Raw genomic sequence first — 20,546 nt, 5'->3', positions numbered from 1 at the left:
TCTCATGTCATCTCATAGAGAACGGCTAAAAGCAAAAGCTATACACTCAACGGAAGTTCCCAGCATACTGTGCTGGAATGTAAACAGACATGTGACACGTAACAATCCCATGTCTGTTCCTTAAGGTGGAATGGAATTCTCAACAGGGAGCATTTTGTCATCCCCACCTGGCCCACACTGGTGGTCTCCCCACTTCTGTTTCTTCCCCCCCTTCAGATCCACACACACACACCCCGTACATAACGAAACAACCCACTCTAACCCAGGAACTGTCATTTAAGGCAATGCATGCAGAAGCGAAGTCAAACTGCTGTGTTAGCAGTACCAAAGCGAACTCCCTGGGGTGCAAGACTGGGCAGTGTGTCTGGAGGTCTTGGGTTGCCCAAAGCTCCACCCCACCTGGATTCACTGATGTGGTCCAAAGGAAAGCAGAGAGATACGTTTGGCACCAGCTTGGCTGCAGTTGCTGCTGGAAGGAGGCATACAAGGCGCCATCCAACCGCCTTAGGGACTCCACTCTGGATTTGTGTAGGGTTTACTCCTCGGCATTTTCTTCTCCCAAAGATGTCCCACCAGGCAGTGGAGGTTTAGGATCAGAGTCTTCCTTCTCCCAGATGGGGTACCTTCCGAGGTGGACAAGCCCCATCTGCCCCTCATGCAGAAACCACCTTCTTGACCGTTGAACCCATTACAGTGGTACCTCAGGTTAAGTACTTAATTCGTTCCGGAGGTCCATACTTAACCTGAAACTGTTCTTAACCTGAAGCTAATGGGGCCACCCGCTGCTGCTGCGCCGCCAGAGCACGATTTCTGTTCTCATCCTGAAGCAAAGTTCTTAACCTGAGGTAATATTTCTGGGTTAGCGGAGTCTGTGACCTGAAGCGTATGTAACCTGAAGCGTATGTAACCCGAGGTACCACTGTACAGTCATACCTCTTGTTACGTTTGCTTCAGGTTAAATCTTTTCAGGTTGCGTCCCGTGGCGACCCGGAAGTACCAGAAAGGGTTACTTCTGGGTTTCGCCACTCGTGCATGCGCAGACGCTCAAAATGACATCATGCACATGTGCAGAAGCGGCAAATCGCGACCCAGGCATGAGCAGACACGGGTTGCGCTCTGCTCATGTTGCGAACGGGGCTCTGGAACGGATCCTGTTCGCTACCAGAGGTACCACTGTATTGCTTTCATCTGCTCAATCCGCCAGAGCCTGTCTTCGCATGCAGGGAAGCCCCTAACTCCCTGAAGGTTTGAGACTCATCAGCTCTCCTCACCTGGTTTAGCCAGCCGGCTGAAGCTGTTCCCGGGGTGTGGCCATTGCCGAATGCTGACATCTTCAAGGAGCCACATGTGACGGCTGAGCGCAGGGTGGGGACCAAAGGTGGACAAACTACCCCAGAAGGAGCAGAATGTGTTCCCCCGCCAGAGGTAGGACTCTTTGCCTAACACTCGCTCCCCCAAGACGCTGTGATGGCCGCCATCTTGGATGGTTTTGAAAGATTAAGAATAAGAATAAATAAATTTTTATTTATACCCTGCCCTTCCCGGTTCAGAAAACAGGGCTCAGGGCGGCTAACAACAAATTTAGAACACTTAATTGATGCAACAAAAAACAGCTTAAAATACAGTATAAAACATGAATAACAATAAATTCAGAATTCAAAAATCAATTTAGGGGGCAAATCCATCCAATAAATATTAGATGATCACCAGGGCTAGCTGGCTAAATTAGTCCTATTTGGGCCAGCGAGGAGACCAGGGGAGAATTCGCTGTGGGATCTCAGAGCGGGTAATCTTCATAGAAAGGGGAGGGGGAGGGAAGGAAGGGGAATAAAAGATCAGGCTAAGTTCAAATTGAAAGCCAGGTGGAATAGCTCTGTCTTACAGGCCCTGTGGAAGGAAGTTAAATCCTGCAGGGCCCTGGTCTCATGGGACAGAGCATTCCACCAGGTCGGAGCCATCACTGAAAAGGCCCTGGCCCTGGTGGAGGATAATCTGACTTCTTTAGGGCCCAGGACCTCTAAACTATGATTATTCATGGACCTTAAGGTCCTCTGCGGGGCAGACCAGGAGAGGCAGTCCTGTAAATATGAGGGCCCTAAGCCACAAAGAAGACTCACTAGAGAAATTAATGGGGGATTTGACTATCGATGGGTACCAGCCACGATGGCTGCGCTCTGCTTTCACAGTCAGAGGTAGGGATGCGTCTCAATGGCAGTCGCTGGAAACTACAGGAGGGGAGAATGCTGTGTTGCTGGCTCCCCAATGGGGCAACTGGGTGGCCACTCAAGAACAGGATGCTGGAGTAGATGGGTCATTGGCCTGATCCAGGAAGGCTTTTCCTGTGTTCCTCCATAGTGACTGCTCATTTAGCAGCAAGAGGAGCCACATAAGAAGAAGCTAACAATCTCCTTTCCCTTCCTCCCCCACTACAAACACTCTGTGAGGTGAGTGGGGCTGAGAGACTTCAGAGAAGTGTGACTAGCCCAAGGTCACCCAATGGCTGCATGTGGAGGAGCGGGGAAGCGAACCCAGTTCACCAGATTACGAGTCCACCGCTCTTAACCACTACACCTGTGCTGGTCCCAGGGGGGTTTACCATGCGGCGTGGTCTAAGTCCGGTCCTAGGTCGAGGGTAAGGAGGCTGTCCGTCAGGGGCGAAATGAGGTCCAAAGCAAGGAGTCGGGCGTGGTCAGGAACTATGGCAGGAGAGCAGGTCAGGGTGCCGGCAGGAACAGGTTACCAGCGATGTTGCTCCCGCAACCTGGGACTGGGCTGACTGGCCTTTATCTCCTCTGAGGCCTAGGGCGGTCCCGGCCCACAGGTGACTCACCTCTCCTGGCCTGGAGGCGAGCACTCCTCCTGCAAGAACTTAGTTCCCTCCGCCTCTCTGCCCTGAGCCTCTGCAGCTCAGGAGAGGCTGGAGGGTTACTGGACCCAGAGGCCGCCTCAGCTTCCCCTGATGGAGCTGAGATTGGAGCACCTGCAGGCAATGGGTCCTCAATCACCTCCGGAGCCAGAGCGGATTCATCTGGTGTTTGCTCCTGAGGATCCGGCACAGGTGCGGGCCCTTCAGATTCAAGCCCCTGCCCCGGCTCAGCCGGCCCTGGAGGTGGGGACTCCTGTGCAGGCTGGGATTCCTCTGGTTCAGCCTCTGAATCAGATTCCCAGGCCATCACAACACCACACTGGCTCTCTGACATAGGGTCATCTTCCAGCCAGCCAGAAGCAGGTCTGCTTGCCTTTCCTCCACAAAGGGCAGAGTCAACCGGATTCCAAGGAGAAGTTTATTGATACAACAAACTTTTGCAGCCAGTGGAACCTCACCCTGCTTCTTTCCAGCACCCTGTCTGGGGCTCAAAGTGCCAGCTTCTTCTCAGACACAAAGAGACTCCTGCCATTATCTTATGTTATGTGGCTCAGGGGCAGAGCTTTCCTGCTTTCCATGCAGGAGGTCATGGGTTCAACCCCCGGCTTTGCCAGGTTGTGCTGGGTCCTTCCTCTATCTGAAACCCTAGGGAGCTGCTGTCAGTCAGTTCAAGATAGATCAGTGTTCCGGCTCAGTTTATGCAGCTCCCTGCACTCTTATTTCAACCGGCCTTTTCTCCACAGCAACAGAGATTGGGATATTGGTATCATTCTTAAGGGAAACAAAAGCAAAAAGTTGGAGCGTCTACATTGCATGCTCAGGTTGAACCCCTGACATCTCCCAGTAGGGCTGGGAATGTCCCCTGTTTGAAACCATGAAGAGCTGCTGCCAGCCAGTGTAGGCACTACCAAGTTAGGTGGGCCAGTGGTCCAAGTTGGTGTAAGGCACTACCTATGCCTCCCTTGCCAACAAAGGTCCGTATAGTAAAAGCTATGGTTTTCCCAATAGTGATGTATGGAAGTGAAAGCTAGACCATAAAGAAGGCTGATCACCGAAGAATTGATGCTTTTGAATTCTGGTGCTGGAGGAGACTCTGGAGAGTCCCATGGACTGCAAGAAGATCCAACCTCTCCATTCTTAAGGAACTCAGCCCTGAGTGCTCACTGGAAGGACGGATCCTGAAGCTGAGGCTCCAATACTTTGGCCACCTCATGAGAAGAGAAGACTCCCTGGAAAAGACCCTGATGTTGGGAAAGATGGAGGGCACAAGGAGAAGGGGACGACAGAGGACAAGATAGTTGGACAGTGTTCTCGAAGCTACCAGCATAAGTTTGACCAAACTGTGAGAGGCAGTGGAAGACAGGAGTGCCTGGCGTGCTCTGGTCCATGGGGTCACAAAGAGTCGGACACGACTAAACGACTAAACAACAACAACAACATGCCTCCCTTCTTATTTGCTGCTTCCACCTGGGATTCTTTCTCCCCTTGGTTTCAGCAGAGCAGCAGACGCAACACATCTTCTCCATCCTTCCCCCTCTGCAGCACTTGGGCCGCACATCTGCAGAACTCTTCCCAGCTCCCGCCTGTGTTCATAAACCTTGAAGAGTTGTGCATTATTTGCTTCCACAGTAAAGGTGCGCTCTTCACCCGAGCGTCTGATGTCCCTCTGTAGCCACCTCATGATGTCTTTGTTAGCCAAGGCTTCCCAAGGGGTGTTTAGATGCTGCCCTCTGATTCAGTTACAGATATATTTACGGAACCGATACCCTACCCTTCTTCCTGAAGCCACAGTGCAGGTTGCAACACCAAAAGATATAAATGCCATCCCTGCAGAATAGGCATGTGCTGTTATTGTTGGGGGGTTTTTTGTTTTGTTTTTTGCCTGCCTGCTTTCTTACAGATAATCAAGCATGATCATTAAATGCAAAACAACTGAAACTTGTGGAACCAGTCGATGCAACGATCTCTCTCACAGCATCGCTCATAACTGAAGAACAGTATAAATTAAACGTCTGCTAGTAACGCTCAAAGCCCAGGTGAATTGAGAACGTTTCGTTTGTCGCAAGAACGTGCTCAGCATAGGAGCCATCTAGGATCTCAGAGGGAAGACTCGTTCCAAAGGCCGGATGCCAGAGCTGAGAAAACCCTGCTCCGGGTTCCAGTTAACCAGATCTCCCATCATGATGGTAATGATGATTTTGGTTCAGCCACTAGGACTTCCCTTGCTTGAATCAGCGTTGCTCCTCCAGTTAGAAGAGCCTGGGGACGGCACGACCTGTTTTGGACAGGTGACACGCAGAATTTGTCCCCTGCCACCCATGAGCTATCAGGCTTCAGGGACTCAGCTCCCCCCTTTGGCAGTAGATAAGCAGAACAAAGTGAAAGGAATCTCTTACCGTTTAGAAATGTTAATGATCACAGTGAGAGAACAAAGAATCCATTCCTTGGAACGAAGGTGCTCCCAATTCAGGGTTTCACCCACTTCATCCTTAGCCCCCCCCGTCACTTCCACGCCTTGCAACCTGATCTTGCAAGCACTGTGCTTCCTGTGCTGCCACCTTATCTGCTCTCCTTGACCTTGGGCTGGGCGGATGGGCGCCTTCCAGTGAAAGCGAGTCTGTTAACTTTCTCTCTCCCAGTTCTTCTTCTCCTAGCTGTTCACCACCCAGTTCTTCCCAGCTTCTGCCTTCTGAACTATGCCCCTCTGCAAACCACTGTTCCAAATCTATACTGCCCTCCTGCTCCTGGGAAGATTCAGGATCCTGATCAGGAGCAGGGGGAGGCTCCCACCATTCCTCATCTGTGCAGCCCTCCTCAGCACAATAGAAATACTTCACTAACGGATCAATCATGTCGGTTCTGCCTCCCCAACAAAAGTCCTGATTCCCCAAAAACCTCAACAACTTTTGGTGACCCCCTTCCATCCCAAAAGCTCAACAACTTTAGTCCCTTTAAAAATGCTCTACCCCAGGTGCTGGCAGGGATTGCTATGCCACTGTTTGCCCCACCCCTAACAAAAGTCCTGGTTACGCTCATGCTGCAACCTTCATAGAATCATAGAATCATAGAATCATAGAGTTGGAAGAGACCACAAGGGCCATCGAGTCCAACCCCCTGCCAAGCAGGAAACACCATCAGAGCACTCCTGACATATGGTTGTCAAGCCTCTGCTTAAAGACCTCCAAAGAAGGAGACTCCACCACACTCCTTGGCAGCAAATTCCACGGTCGAACAGCTCTTACTGTCAGGAAATTCTTCCTAATGTTTAGGTGGAATCTTCTTTCTTGTAGTTTGGATCCATTGCTCCGTGTCCGCTTCTCTGGAGCAGCAGAAAACAACCTTTCTCCCTCCTCTATGTGACATCCTTTTATATATTTGAACATGGCTATCATATCACCCTTTAACCTCCTCTTCTCCAGGCTAAACATGCCCAGCTCCCTTAGCCGTTCCTCATAAGGCATCGTTTCCAGGCCTTTGACCATTTTGGTTGCCCTCCTCTGGACACGTTCCAGTTTGTCAGTGTCCTTCTTGAACTGTGGTGCCCAGAACTGGACACAGTACTCCAGGTGAGGTCTGACCAGAGCAGAATACAGTGGCACTATTACTTCCCTTGATCTAGATGCTATACTCCTATTGATGCAGCCCAGAATTGCAGCCCCAGAGCCTTGCTGCTGCTGCTGCTGCTGCTGCTGCCAAACAAGGGAAAAGGCCCATCAGGAAGACATTGCTCTCTACACAGAGCACAGGGGCTAGAGTGGCTCTTCTCAGTGTTCTGCACAGGAGCTCTAGGACCCAGCTCTGTGGTTGGACTATTAACTTCAGAACGCCTCCTGGCAACTTTACTGACGGCAAAGATTCATGGAGACAGGCTGGCCAGTTTGCAGGGGAGCCTGTATGGTTGTGCTCGTGTGTGTGAAGTCACACCCACACCATACTTTTAGAGTACTCTTAAAGCACTTTCACAGCCATGGATTCTTTCTTCAAAATATTATGGGAACTGTAGTTTGCTACAAGCACTGAGAATTGTAGCTCTGCAAGGGGTCTTCTAGCAATTCTCAACATCCTCACCAAACTGCAGTTTCCAGTGGACACTTGGTACCACATAGCTAGAATGGAGAAAATTAGGCATAATTTGAGATTTCAACAAGAACTGGAACCTCCAGCTATTTTTTATAACATTTGGCATTTGTTGCATATACAGCTGGATCACACATGCTATCGTCACAAGCCTAGCAAATCTTGAACTCTACTTGGGAATTGGCTAATATTATTTCTGTACATGAAGACAACTTTTGCCCTCACTTCCCCTCCACCCCCCTTCAATGACTGGAGTTTGTTACTTAACCCATATGCAACTGCCCTTATTTTACCTGCCTGTTTTATGGTTTTGTTTTTTGTTTTTTACCTGTCGTTATCGCCCTTCTCCCTGTTTTATACACATTATAAAATGGGCCTGTGGGATAGCTCAGTCGGTAGAGCACGAGACTCTTAATCTCAGGGTTGTGGGTTCAAGATCCACTTTGGCCAGAAAAAGAATCCTACCTTGCAAAGGGTTGGACTTAGCTGACCCTTGCGGTCCCTTCCAACTGTACGATTCTATGAAAATGATTTTTTGAGATATATTTGGACAGCAGAAGGTCTTTCTTTTCGCCTGCTGCTCCTTGATTCTTTGGACGCGGGTGGCGCTGTGGGTTAAACCACAGAGCCTAGGACTTGCTGATCAGAAGGTCGGCGGTTTGAATCCCCATGATGGGGTGAGCTCCCATTGCTCGGTCCCTGCTCCTGCCAACCTAGCAGTTCGAAAGCACGTCAAACTGCAAGTAGTTAAATAGGTACCGCTCTGGCGGGAAGGTAAACGGCGTTTCCGTGCACTGCTCTGGTTCACCAGAAGGGGCTTAGTCACACTGGCCACATGACCCAGAAGCTGTACGCCAGCTCCCTCGGCCAATAAAGCGAGATGAGCGCCGCAACCCCAGAGTCGGCCACGACTGGACCTAATGGTCAGGGGTCCCTTTACCTTTACCTTGATTCTTTAATTGCTGTCACCAAGGACAGAACCCAACTCTTTCTGCTATTCTCCTCTAAACTAAAAAACACACAAATGCCTGTTTATTAGACGACCAGCTTTGAAGGGAGGCCGACCAAAGTCTCATTCCCAGAGCCAGTGCACTGAATATCTTGGCTTTTATCTTTTCTAATCAGCCCTGCTCCCAGAGGTGCAGCAGCTGGGATCTTTGCCGCTGCATTTGATCTCTCCACTGGCATCCTCCTCTCCCGTCTCGTTCCACCTGCCCCTGTTACGACAGAAAGGCAGCAGCGCCAGAAGAGAGAGAAAACGCTTTGCCTTGCAGGTCCCGTCATGAATATTTCAAGGACTCGCTCTGAATAGCTGCTCCCAGCTTTAAAAATGCAAAAGGGTTGTGACACAGGCAGCCTTGCTAAATTGCACGCTGTTAGCTTCCATAATGGAGGGGCCTCTTTTGCTTCCAATGCAGGGAGCGCACATAAAACCTGCGTCTGAAAGACGCCTACATGGTACTTTTTATGGACGTGAAAGACTGGCTGGGTGCAGAGGAGCGGTGGGAGGCACCAGCCGGGGAACCCCCAAGGGAAGAAGGCTCACAGCCTGGGAACTGGTGGTGAGACAACAAGGAGTGGTCAGAGGGAAAAGAGGGAGCAGACTGGGAGGAGGAGGTGTTGGAAGCTGAAGAGGTAACAGGGCTTAGTGAGCAGGAAGAGGCTGGGGCAAAGAGAGGTCCACAACCAGAGGCAGAAGCAGAGGCAGAGGCTGGAGAGGAGAGGGCCAAGAGACAGAGATGAGGCAGGCTACTGAAGAAGCCAGGGGGTCGTACCCTCCTCCCTGGTCACCCAGAACCAGGAGAGGAATGACGATGGCAGAGCAGAGACAGACAAGACGATGGAGTCTCAGATTGCTTTGGAAGGACCCAGGGGAGAGGAGACTTGGAGAGCTACTGTCTCGCCAGAGTGGTGCATGCTCTAGTTACCGTATTTTTCGCTCTATTAGACGCACCGGACCATAAGACGCACCTAGTTTTTAAGGGAGGAAAACAAGAAATAAGAAGCCTCCTGAGAGAAGAGGGAGCTATCCCTGAAGCCAGGAGAGCAAGTGGGATCAGTGCGCACCAATCCCTCTTGTCCTCCTGGCTTCAGTGAAAGCAAGCCTCCTGGCTTTCCCTCCACCTCCCACAAGAGCCACTCACTCTTTAAAGGGAGCGCGGCTCTTGGGGGCTTTTCTGGGAGGTGGGGAAGGGACAGAGCCGCGCGCTCTGTCCCTTCCCCCACCTCCCGCAAAAGCCAGGGATAGCCGCGCGAAGCCTCCACAGGGCAGTGGGGAGCCTTCATCCCACTGCCCTGCGGAGGCTTCGCGGGCTACCCCAGAGCTGCTCAGGAGCACGGGGCATCTGCACGCAGCCTGCCTGCTGCTCCCGGGACTGGAGGGGGAAGCCCGGGTTTCCCCCGCCAGCCCCAAAGAACAGCTCAGGAGCATGCCGCACTCCGATAATTTAGTTCCAGGGACCACACATTCGCTCCATAAGACGCACAGACATTTCCCCTTAGTTTTTATGATGAAAAAGTGTGTCTTATGGAGCGAAAAATACAGTATTTCCTGCTTGGACTACTGCAATGCACTCTACGTGGGGCTACCTTTGAAGGTGACCTGGAAACTGCAACTAATCCAGAATGTGGCAGCTAGACTGGTGACTGGGAGCGGCCGCCAAGACCATATAACACCAGTCCTGAAAGACCTACATTGGCTCCCAGTACGTTTCCAAGCACAATTCAAAGTATTGGTACTCACCTTTAAAGCCCTAAACAGCCTTGTCCCAGTATACCTGAAGGAGCGTCTCCACCCTATCGCTCAGCCCGGACACTGAGGTCCTCCTTCGTGGATGTTCTGCTGGTTCCCTCACTGAGAGAAGTGAGGTTGCAGGGAACCAGGCAGAGAGCCTTCTCAGTAGTATCGCCCGCCCTGTGGAATACCCTCCCATCAGATGTCAAGGAAATAAACAACTATTTGACTTTTAGAAGACATCTGAAGGCAACCCTGTACCGGGAAATTTTTTGTGTCTCATGTTTTACAATTTTGAGTTGCTGGGGAAATCCAGCCAGATGGGTGGGGTAGAAATAATAAAATTATTATTATTATTGCTATGGGAAGGCGGGGACCATCAGTCCTCACAACCAACTCATAGGGGCAAGATCTACCAAGAAGGGTTGCTGTGCTCACTAGGCCTGGCTTCCTGAGCTGTCTTGTTTCTTTGAATAAAGAGTTAACTTTGCTGACGCCGTGTGATTTATTGCTCGCCTGCTCCTGACACTCATCCCTGACAGCTCACTAGTACAATCAGAAGCTGATCTATTACGGATTCCAGAACCTCTTCCTGTGAGGCTACAGGAGACCCGGTGAACACAGGGACCTCCAGTCTCCAAGATTTCACAAGGCCTGGTATATGGAATACAGGGAAATGGGGGCAGTAGAGTTCTGTGCCACTTTGGGCTGCATTTAAAACTGTATTTGGAGGCCCCCAAGCTTATCCTGATGAACCCCTGGTTCAATCGCTCTCTCTCTCTCAGCCTACCTCAAAAGGTTGTTGTTCTTGGTGGAAAGACAAGATAAAATGGCAATTAACTAAAACAAACAGTATAAATTGCAGTTACAGATAGGTAGCCGTGTTGGTCTGCCATAGTCAAAACAAAACAAAAAATTCCTTCCAGTAGCACCTTAAAGACCAACTAAGTTAGTTCTTGGTATGAGCTTTCATGTGCATGCACACTTCTTCAGATACACTGAAACAGAAGTTGCCAGATTCTTCTATATAGTGAGAAGGTGGGGAGGGGTATTACTCAGAAGGGTGGTGGATAATATAAATTGCAGTAGCTGAGCAGCCTCCTTGCGCAAAGGAGCCAAGCCTTCTGAAGCTCACGGAAGCTAGCCATGAAGTTCAGCATCTGGTTTGGGGCAAGTCGTTCCTCTGCCTCTCTCAGCGAGTTAGTGGCTATAAGGGTTTATCACAGCCTACTCTCAACTCTTAGGTTAGGGCAGGAAAGTGATCTAAATGAATCATCTCTAATGGAAAGGCAGGTGTAAACAGCTAAAATTGTTCCACAGGGATTATGCAAGGGCGGGTGGGTTGGTGAGGACGTCCAGGCATGTCCTGAAAAAGGGAAGACCTGAAAAGATTTTATCAACAAGTTTTCAGCAGTTGATTCAGAAAGTGAAGTTTAGGTTTGATAGTCAAAGAACGAGGCGGAATCTGCAGAGATCCAGAACTGCAATGGTCTCAACCGCAGGAGGGAAGCCATTTATGTGTGCAGAGCTGGGGTTATGGGGGGAGGCAGGGGCTGCCAGCTACCTGCACAGACCTGCCATGCCTCTGCAAAGGGCTCTCTGCTGCCTCCCACAGCCCCCTCCCTCTTCCTCAGTCCTCCTGGGAAGGAGGCAGGAGGCTCTGGCAGATTCCTAGAGCCCTCCCACCTCCTTCCCAAAGCTGGGAAAGCACTAACTAGGCTTTGGGAAGGAGGCAGGAGGACTCTAAGGACCCTGTTAGAGCCCTCGCACCACCTTCCATGCGCCTCACTTGCCCAGGTTTGGGAAGGCAGCGCCAGGGCTGGAGGGGGCGTCAACTGTTGCCGAGGGCTGCCAAAAATGCCTCGAGGGCCACATGCGGCCCTCGGCCCACACGTTGGACCACCCTGCACTTGATCAAAGGTAGGGACCTCCCTTTGGCCTGCCAACTATCACAGAACTCCAGCTCCCATCACCCCCAACAGGTATGGCCAATGGCCTGGGATGGTGTTTGGCAACACCTGGAAGGCCAGTGGGATGTCTCCACCCTTGATCAACTGCAGGGCAATCCAATGCGCATCCCTCGATGTGTTTTTTGGTGGGCCTTGGCCCCTCCAGCCCTTGCTCCTTTGGGAAGGAGGCATGAGAGCTCCTTCACTGGAGGTTTTAAAGCAGGTTGGACGGCCATCTGCCAGGGGTTCTTTAGCTGCAATTCCTGCATTGCAGGGGGTTGGACTAGATGACCCTAAGGTCCCTTGCAAATCTATAATGGGAAACCCAGCCAGATGGGCAGGGTAGAAATAATAAAATTATGCTGCTGCTGCTTGTATGGGAGATGCTCAAAGGCGCAGGTGCTCCCAGTGGGTTTTCAACAAGTAACAACAGCTACTGCTCTCTGAACGCCAGGGAGCCATCTCAAAAGGAAACAGGGATGCAAAATTGACATGGAGGGGTTGGCATTCCAGAATGGCAAGCCCTAAAGCCCTCTGGGACACATGGAACCTGTTTCACAATTATTTGGCTCCCAGCAGATTGAAAAACTTGATATTATGCGCGCATTTCATCATCAGCTTCATAGAAGAAATCCTACCCAAGCTCCACATGTGATAATGAAAAATTTGCATTCAATTGAACTCACAGATGTGAAGGTCTTGATGAAATGGGTCCACTCCCTACTATGGCGAAACCAGCAAGAGTCTTGTGGCACTTGAGCAATCAACAGTCTTGACTGCCGCGTAAGCTGCCTTGTTTGTCAGATGCACAGAAGCGTTCTCCGTTGGCAGATGACATAATACACAGCCACATAGGGAGGGGAACGTATGCATCTCATGCATCTCATGCATCTCATGCATCTGAGCATTGCGAGTCGAGCTGACAGAAGCTCCTTTCGCAATAAATCTGTCAGGGCTTCTAGCACCAGGAAAGACCCAACTTCTATTTTTGCTGAAAACAGGCTCACGCGGCTCCTGGCCTTATTATAGCATTTCCCCAGGAGCTCCGCTTCCTCTCTTTACACAAAACGCACCCATCAACGCCTGGCACAAACAACAGCTTGTGTCTACCTAGGTTATTCTCTGAGTATATACCCACCGAAATCGATGGATGTGGCTCACTTAGATCTCTGCATCTAATATTCCCATGAGGATGACTTGCCTGGATGCCACCCAAGGGGTTGGCGTTACAACTCCCTCTAGTAGCAAACTCAGGTGGTGGGTGCTGATAGCACAGAGCCATAGCAAGAGGCACAACCAAGCTTTGCAGAGGTACTAATAAATTTTTGAGTAAAAGGGGGGGGACAGCCCAATGAGGGTTGGGTATTCTCTGTATCTGCAAAGTATTGAGGTCCGTTGTTTGGTTGTAGGTCGCATTGGGTTGCCTTGGGTGGTATAAATATTAATAATAATAATAATAATAATAATAATAATAATAATAATAATAAATTTTATTTATATCCCGCCCTCCCCAGCCGAAGCCGGGCTCAGGGCGGCTAACAACAATCAAATAATCAAACAATCAAATAAACCAACATTCTAAAAATATTTCATTACAAAAATTAATTAAAATCAAGTTGATGGCAACCATTAAGCAAAATTCTGTGCAGGTTGCCAGAGGAGGGAGTCAGGCTGCGCCCTGACCAAAGGCCTGGTGGAACAACTCTGTCTTGCAGGCCCTGCGGAAAGATGTCAGGTCCCGCAGGGCCCTAGTCTCTTGTGACAGAGCGTTCCACCAGATTGGAGCCGCAGCCGAGAAGGCCTTGGCTCTAGTTGAGGCCAGCCTAACCTCTCTGAGGCCTGGGACCTTCAGGATGTTTTTATTTGCAGACCGTAGGTTTCTTTGTGGGGCATACCAGGAGAGGCGGTCCCGTAGGTACGAGGGTCCTAGGCCGTATAGGGCTTTAAAGGTTAAAACCAGCACCTTAAACCTGATCCTGTACTCCACTGGGAGCCAGTGCAGCTGATATAGTACCGGATGAATGTGGTCTCGCAGCGAAGACTCCATAAGGAGTCTCGCCGCGGCATTCTGCACCCGCTGGAGTTTCTGGGTCAGTCTCAAGGGCAGCCCCGCGTAGAGCGAGTTACAATAATCCAGTCTGGAGGTGACCGTCGCATGGATCACAGTGGCTAGGTCAGGGCGAGAGAGATAAGGAGCCAACTGCTTAGCTTGGCGGAGATGAAAAAATGCCGCCTTTGTTATAGCTGTAATCTGCGCCTCCATAGAGAGGGAGGTATCGAAGATTACACCCAAACTCTTAACGGACGGTGCTGGCACTAACTGCACCCCCGCAAGAGATGGGAGTTGCCCCCTCAATCCCATATCGCTCCGTCCCAGCCAGAGGACCTCTGTCTTCGAAGGATTTAACTTCAACCGGCTCCCATGTAACCATCCAGCCACAGCCTCCAGGCATCTGGTCAGTGTGTCTGGGGCCGAGTCAGGATGGCCATCCATCAACAGATAGAGTTGGGTGTCATCGGCATACTGATGGCAACCCAGCCCAAAACTCCGAACAAGCTGGGCGAGGGGGCGCATAAAGATGTTAAAAAGCATCGGGGAGAGAATCGTGCCCTGAGGCACTCCACACACCAAGGAGTGGCGCGATGACAATTCCCCCCCAAGCGCCACCCTCTGTCCCCGACCAGAGAGAAACGAGCGCAGCCTTTGGAGGACTGTGCCCTGGATCCCCACGTCGGCAAGGCGTGACTGACAAAGTTAATAAAGAAGAATGGGGAAATGGGAAGAGCACCCAGCTCTACTCACACCCGAACCATCTCCCAGCCTGTTTCCTCGCTAAGCTCTGGAGTATACTAGGGAACCAAAAGGGCTCCACAAAGTGGGAGAGGGCATTCAGGGGCGATCATGTCAACAGCCTGAGCCATTCAGATGTTCCAGAGGTCAGCCAGGGCTTTGACAGGAGAGCCAGTTGCATCAGCTGGAAAATCCCCCAGAGCCATCTGGAAACCCACTTGATCCATCAGCCTCTGAGGGCAGACCATCCTAGTTCTCCTGTCTCTGCAGAGGGGGAAAGGTGCTGAGCGCCTAAATCTGAACAGGGAATAATCTGATCATGACAAGCGGCTGATGTCAATATCTCCCACTTTCAGATGTGGATGTTGAAGTCCTCCAGAACAACCAGCAGTCTGGGAGTCCTCAGCACTGCCTCTGATACCAGATCTGTCAGCTCAGGCAGGGAGACTGCCCGAATCAATTATGTGCACATTTTGGTTTCTTTCAAATTATTTCACAACGGAGAGGAACACGATCAGCCTCGTCTACGTCAGGTGCAAAAACGTTTGGTCATCTCTTTATAGGACAGGACACGTTCACTGAGATTACATCAATTCCTCCCCCCCCCCCCCACAAAGCACAGTAAAATGCAGTTTTATTTCATTCTATCCTACAGGTTTATTGGGATTGTGTTTGGCTAGCAAACAAACCAGAGGTAATAATGTCTTTTAGGTCAACATAGGACTATCACCTTGGGGGCGGGGGTATTAAGAGTAAAATGTTGTTTGGCTGCCTTCAGCAGAGCATCCAAAAGCCCCACGTCCTCCTTACCAGGTCAAGGTGTGTATAGTAAGAATCTGAGGCCGGTGAAGTTATTCTGGCACCCGAGGCAGAAAACCCGATAAGCAATGCTCCCAGTCCGTAAAAACACAGCACTTAGCAAACCACTTGCTGACCTGTCATGATACCCAAAATCAATAGCCTGAGGTGGCCAGCTCATTCCCCCACACGAGTAGCTTGGCCCTGAGGCGACCGCTTGTGCAAGTCATAATGGAAGCCGGGTGATGACCAGATAGCATTTGTTTTGAAGCGCCTTCCTGGGCTCCCCATTCATTGACAGACTTAATCAGCTTCAGACCCAAAGTCCCCAAGATCAGTCTTAATTCAAGGTTCTCATCCAGGCACCCTCATCTTCTGAGGTGCAACAGGTTGGGAAAGAAAATCTCTCCAGGACACTTGGCTGGCACATACTCTTGATGTTTTAAGCTGACAAAGTAACATGTGTGAACTGTCCTGCCACCTTTTTAAAGCTGAATGTTGTTGTTGTTGTTGTTATGTTTTATTACTGCCATTATTTATTATATAAGGAATTAACCTTATTCATTTATGTATTGTTCAAGAGAAGCTTTCAAAGGGAAAAATTTTTATGAAACTTTGGGGAGGGGGGAATAGTAATAACCACAGAACCGGGTTGCAGATCACATGATATTTTTTCATTAGAAAGCTTAGCTGAGTGCCTTTCTGTTACACTCTCCACTGAAACTGGGACACAGCCAGGCAGTTAAAAAAAACAGATTCTGGAACTTCATTTTATTTTGAAATCATATAGATGGATTCGTGATCTGTGTTTAGTGCTTTCAAGTCCAACTTAAACAGAATAATAATACAGACTAAATTTAAAATTTGGACGCGATATTTCATTTCAAGAGAACTACAGGCAGTGTAAAAAAATATACAGAGTAACAGTAGAATATACTACAGTGCATGCTTTTTAAACTTTGGAGAACATGATTTGCACACTAGTATATGCACAATTAAATGAGCTCTTTCTGCAAAACCATTTCTTTCTGCATTAAATTGTTAAAACAGCATGAAAAATTAATCCTCCGATGCAAGCATTTTACTTGCAACAGTCCTTCCCTGTTTAGCCCTTTCAACTACTGTACTTACATTAACATTATTTATTGGAGAAAAGTCAATGCGACTGTAACAAAAAAAGATGTCTATAAACATTATTTTCCCTCACTGATGTGCTTTCATTTAAGATTAAATGCAGTATTCAAGGATGCAAGCAAATGCTTATCTGTTGCTCAGCTGATTGCTGGGAACTGTCAAGTGAAGTAGAGAAATGTACAATTACGGTACTGAATGTTTTCTTCCAACGCACATTCAGCAAATAACTATATGAAGAGTGCAATTCTATGCAGATTTACTCAGAAGTCCCATTGTGTGGATAGGAATGCAGCAAATGATTTTAAAAGTGCAGCAGTACCAGTGAATATTCCCCAACAGCAGCGATTTAAAATGATAAATTAGTGGTTTACAAACTATCAGTGGTCAGGATTCAAAGAGCTGCTTAGGTTCACGCAAAGAGCTTGCATTAGTCCTATGGAAATTTGGGAACTGAGCATCTGGCCCCAATTCATGTCAAACGGCTGATGGATCATCCATCAAATTATAACTTCTCAGGCTCATGAAACTAGTTGAATAACTTCTTTGAATCCAAATCAGTATTTTGGCCATTTGTAACAGGTCCTCATCGTAACGTACATTTGGAGCAATCTCCAAATGGGCATATCAGAATATAATCCAGTAATTACAGCAGCTACGATAGAGAAAGGCAGTGTCTTTCATAAAACAGAATTTGCATTCATAATAAAGGATCCTGTTTCAAATTCTCGTCTGCAAAGGAATCAGAGCAAAAGAGAGTTAATGCTTTCCTTCTCTCAAGCTAAAGGTTCTGTATAGACATTGCAGGAAGACTGCAAAACATCTACGCTTTGTCTGAAATTAAGGTTCAGAACAGAGTTATCGATTTTCTAAAAAGTGGGGAATTGCCACGATTGCTTCCATGTCCCAGGAGCCTGGAGAATTCCTGCAATCCATCTGCCACCCAGTGAGGCTAAATCATGTCTGCTACATAACTCAGCCCATGTTCCATCTTAAGAATGTTATAAGCTGCAGTCTTTAGGCAATCTCATGCCCAAACTTTTTCTCCCATCCTGGATTTGTGTAACATCCAGACTGAGAAAGAGTTTTGGAGAGCACAAACCCTTGCTCACAATATTGTGAAACATTTTGGCCCAGTCCCAAACAAAAGTATTACTGTATGATGGTGTTTTCTAATGGACCAGCACAGCTACCTGCAATTTTTTGCGTTAACTGGAAGTTAGAACACATATTGTAGTCAAGATGGAAATGACCTATTGTTGTTTCACAGGTGTGGACTGCATAAGCCAAGTTTAATTTTTTAAAAAATCACAGCGCCAACATGAAATTAACGTCACAGGGAAATAATTCAGTGCTCCGACTTCTTCTATGAACAGCAAAGGGATGTCACCAAGAGATAAGTGCATTGTTGTCGAGGTCTGCTACTGTAATTTTATTAATGCATAGTTTGTACGTGCATAAGAACTGCACAGATAGGTTGAGGCTGGGCTTGCTGTCATCACACTTCTTCCCCCATATATTAAATGTACACACTATAAACAAGTTAAAAGTGCTTCAGTATTCATGAGTTGCTAGCTCACGCAAATCCAACTTAGTCTGTGAGACAGCAAACACGCTCTTCTCCCCGTCTTCCTCCGTGCAGCTCCAAGCATCGCGTATCAGGCTTGTCTCCAGAGAACCTTGAGAGAGCAAGCCAAATCAGAAGGTGTTGCTGCCAATAAGTTGCCAGAAGAATAGCCTGCCATAGTTCTACTCGGCGTGCCAACTCTATTGGGCAACGCAACTTTAGACAGAACGTCCATAACGAAGCACCCAACTTCCACAGAAGAGTCAGCCACATTTAAGTGATCACTCTTGACACTGTATTGCAGCTATCTAATACTTTTGGAAAACAAGAGTTAACTGATAATATGCAAGTTTTGGACAGGTTTCTTCCAAAGCCAGCATTAAGAAAACTGATCAATCTGAAATGAGTCTGAAGAAAATGATGTGGAATTAATTGTTTGGCGCTAACATACACATGGTTCGAATTTGTAATTTTCAGCACTCTCTCTCTCTTTTGGATATAGCATAACTATATTATAAATTAAGACAGCAGAAAAATATATGTTCTTCCAACAGCATACACGGCACTTTAAAAATACCTATAAAAAGCAAGTAAGCATCAGGTTCACAGCTAGCGAACACCAATGTAAATTTCAGCTCAATTGGTTTTCAAACTTTTAATACAGAAGATAAATCTTTATTTTCATTAGTTATGTGGCTAGTTACATTTTAAAATATCTGCCTAATTCATTAAAAATTTAAAATAGTTGTGGGCTTTTTTTATATACATCACAGTATATGGTGCTTTTTAATTTAGCAACAGAAAGGCACAATTATCAAGCAAAAAGAAAAAAAGAAAAAAGGCTACAGTACCTGAATGTAACTGGTTTGTATTGACAAATTAACGATGTTTTAGAATATGGAAAAGATACTTAAATACCAGGTTCTCTCATTAAAATTTTGGTCCATTAGAACAGCTTCCTTCCTACGCAAAACATTTGGAAGTGCTGAGGTAACAAGCTTTTCCACCAGAGCAGTTTGTGGTCCGAAGAAACAAATAACTTAGTATGAAATGGCTTGAACTGACCACAAATCAAACTTTTGGATCAACTAGAAACATAACCAGTTTTATACATGTCCAAATAAAGAGAGAGGTACGTTTATAAGTTTGAGGCATCGACAGTATATATGCATACACATACACAGAGTTTACATTTTGTTACAACAGTAAGACTAGACATGGCATTTCTCAGGGACCTGAAGCTTCTAGGTCTCTTAACTCTATGGTTGAAGACTGGAGCTCTCTTTGCTTGCCCCGTACTATTTCAGCAGAGGCAGCGCATCTCTGTGTTTCTCAAACGGTGAACCTTCTCTCACAATGTCCGCTGTTCGCCTCCCTTCCCATGCCAAGGAAAAAACACCAGCATCAGGACAGACCCATTACGTGAAACAGGCAGGGAATCAAGAAAGTCAGCGCAAACCCCACCATTCCATAGGTGCAGTAGCGATAAGGCAGCTCCACCTCCATGCGTTGCCGCGCCTGCCGAATATCGTCACAAGGGATGCGGAAGATTTTACAGGCCAGTGGGATGGTGACCTTCTTCATGCCCCACTTTGTGAGCAACAGAATCACCACTCCAATCAGCAACCGCAACATGGCTTTTCCAAAAAGAGTCACGGTGAGGGAGGGAGGCAGTAAGGGAAGCATCTCTGGCGAAGGATCCGGTGTCATGTTCAGCATGTAGATAACATGAGAGCCGCACGCAACGCCGGCACCGCAGCCCAGGATCTGAGCAGTGTCTCCTCGCGAGGTGCTCCAAGTGTCAAGAGTGAAGGAGAAAATCCCCAAGGCAAGATGGAGACTGATGATAATTAGGGGCGCGTATGTGCAGGTTAAGTTGAAGCTGTCAACTAGGTCCACAAGTGGAAGGAAGACAGCTAAGATGAGAAGAGCGTAAAAGAATCCAGCGATAACATCCTGTTGTAAAGGGGTGGGGGGGAGAGAGAACAGATTAATACTATTTTAACAATATGGTGGTTTCATAGGACAGGTGCTTTTCAAACTTCCTTCCCCCCAGAATGTCTTAGTATAGCAAAGCAACATGGGGGGCAATGCTTCAGCAATGCCACAATCATCACCCTAGTTTGCAGTGATGCTGTTCATCCTAAATGCACCTCTAGCACAGAACTGCTGGCTGCTTTTCTGGAGGGAAAGCTTTCGGTGCTAGCAGATACATCCAGATACAGAAATAGAGGAGACTGGCCAGCATGCCAGTCCCTGTGCAACAGGTGGACAACAGCATTTTCACGTCTCTGAAAAGGTATTGCCTATGCAAATTAGGAGTGGCAACCTCTAGCCCAGGAGCCAAATGTGGCCCTCCAGCCTTCTGAATTCTCCCCAGCCTTGCTTCCGGTATTTTTGCCTGGCTGGAATGTATCCTTGTACTTTGATAATGCCTCTCGTGTGTCTGGATGAAAAGACAGGGAGGGGTATGCAGCTGGGATAGCTAAAGTTGGAAGGGTATGCGACTCCTAATCTCAAGGTTGTGGGTTCGAGGCACACGTTGGGCAAAGGATCCCTACATTGCAGGGGGTTGGAATAGATGACCCTCGTGGTCCCTTTCAACTCTGCGATTCTATGCGAGTTAGTGTGCA

At 48.3% G+C, this 20,546-nt stretch overlaps 2 protein-coding genes across 9 annotated transcripts in view; one reads left to right on the top strand and one right to left on the bottom strand.

Annotated features, from left to right (window-relative positions):
* The window catches only part of LOC310764323 (uncharacterized protein), a 41,543-nt gene that overhangs the window by 4,655 nt on the left and 16,342 nt on the right, over positions 1-20,546 (top strand). The gene's annotated exons all lie outside the window — the stretch shown is intronic.
* The window catches only part of SGPP1 (sphingosine-1-phosphate phosphatase 1), a 40,631-nt gene continuing 36,056 nt past the window's right edge, over positions 15,972-20,546 (bottom strand). For all 4 annotated transcript variants that reach the window (XM_083617325.1, XM_083617327.1, XM_083617324.1 and 1 more), the window contains exon 4: positions 15,972-19,869. In XM_083617325.1, coding sequence (XP_083473451.1) covers positions 19,318-19,869 — 552 coding nt within the window. In that variant the 3' untranslated portion in view covers positions 15,972-19,317. The remainder of the gene's footprint in view (positions 19,870-20,546) is intronic.

Source organism: Podarcis filfolensis, assembly GCF_964270895.1.
Source record: "Podarcis filfolensis genome assembly, chromosome: 1".
Taxonomy (NCBI): domain Eukaryota; kingdom Metazoa; phylum Chordata; class Lepidosauria; order Squamata; family Lacertidae; genus Podarcis; species Podarcis filfolensis.
The sequence above is the reverse complement of the archived record's forward strand: the minus strand, read 5'-3'. Positions and strand labels throughout refer to the sequence as shown.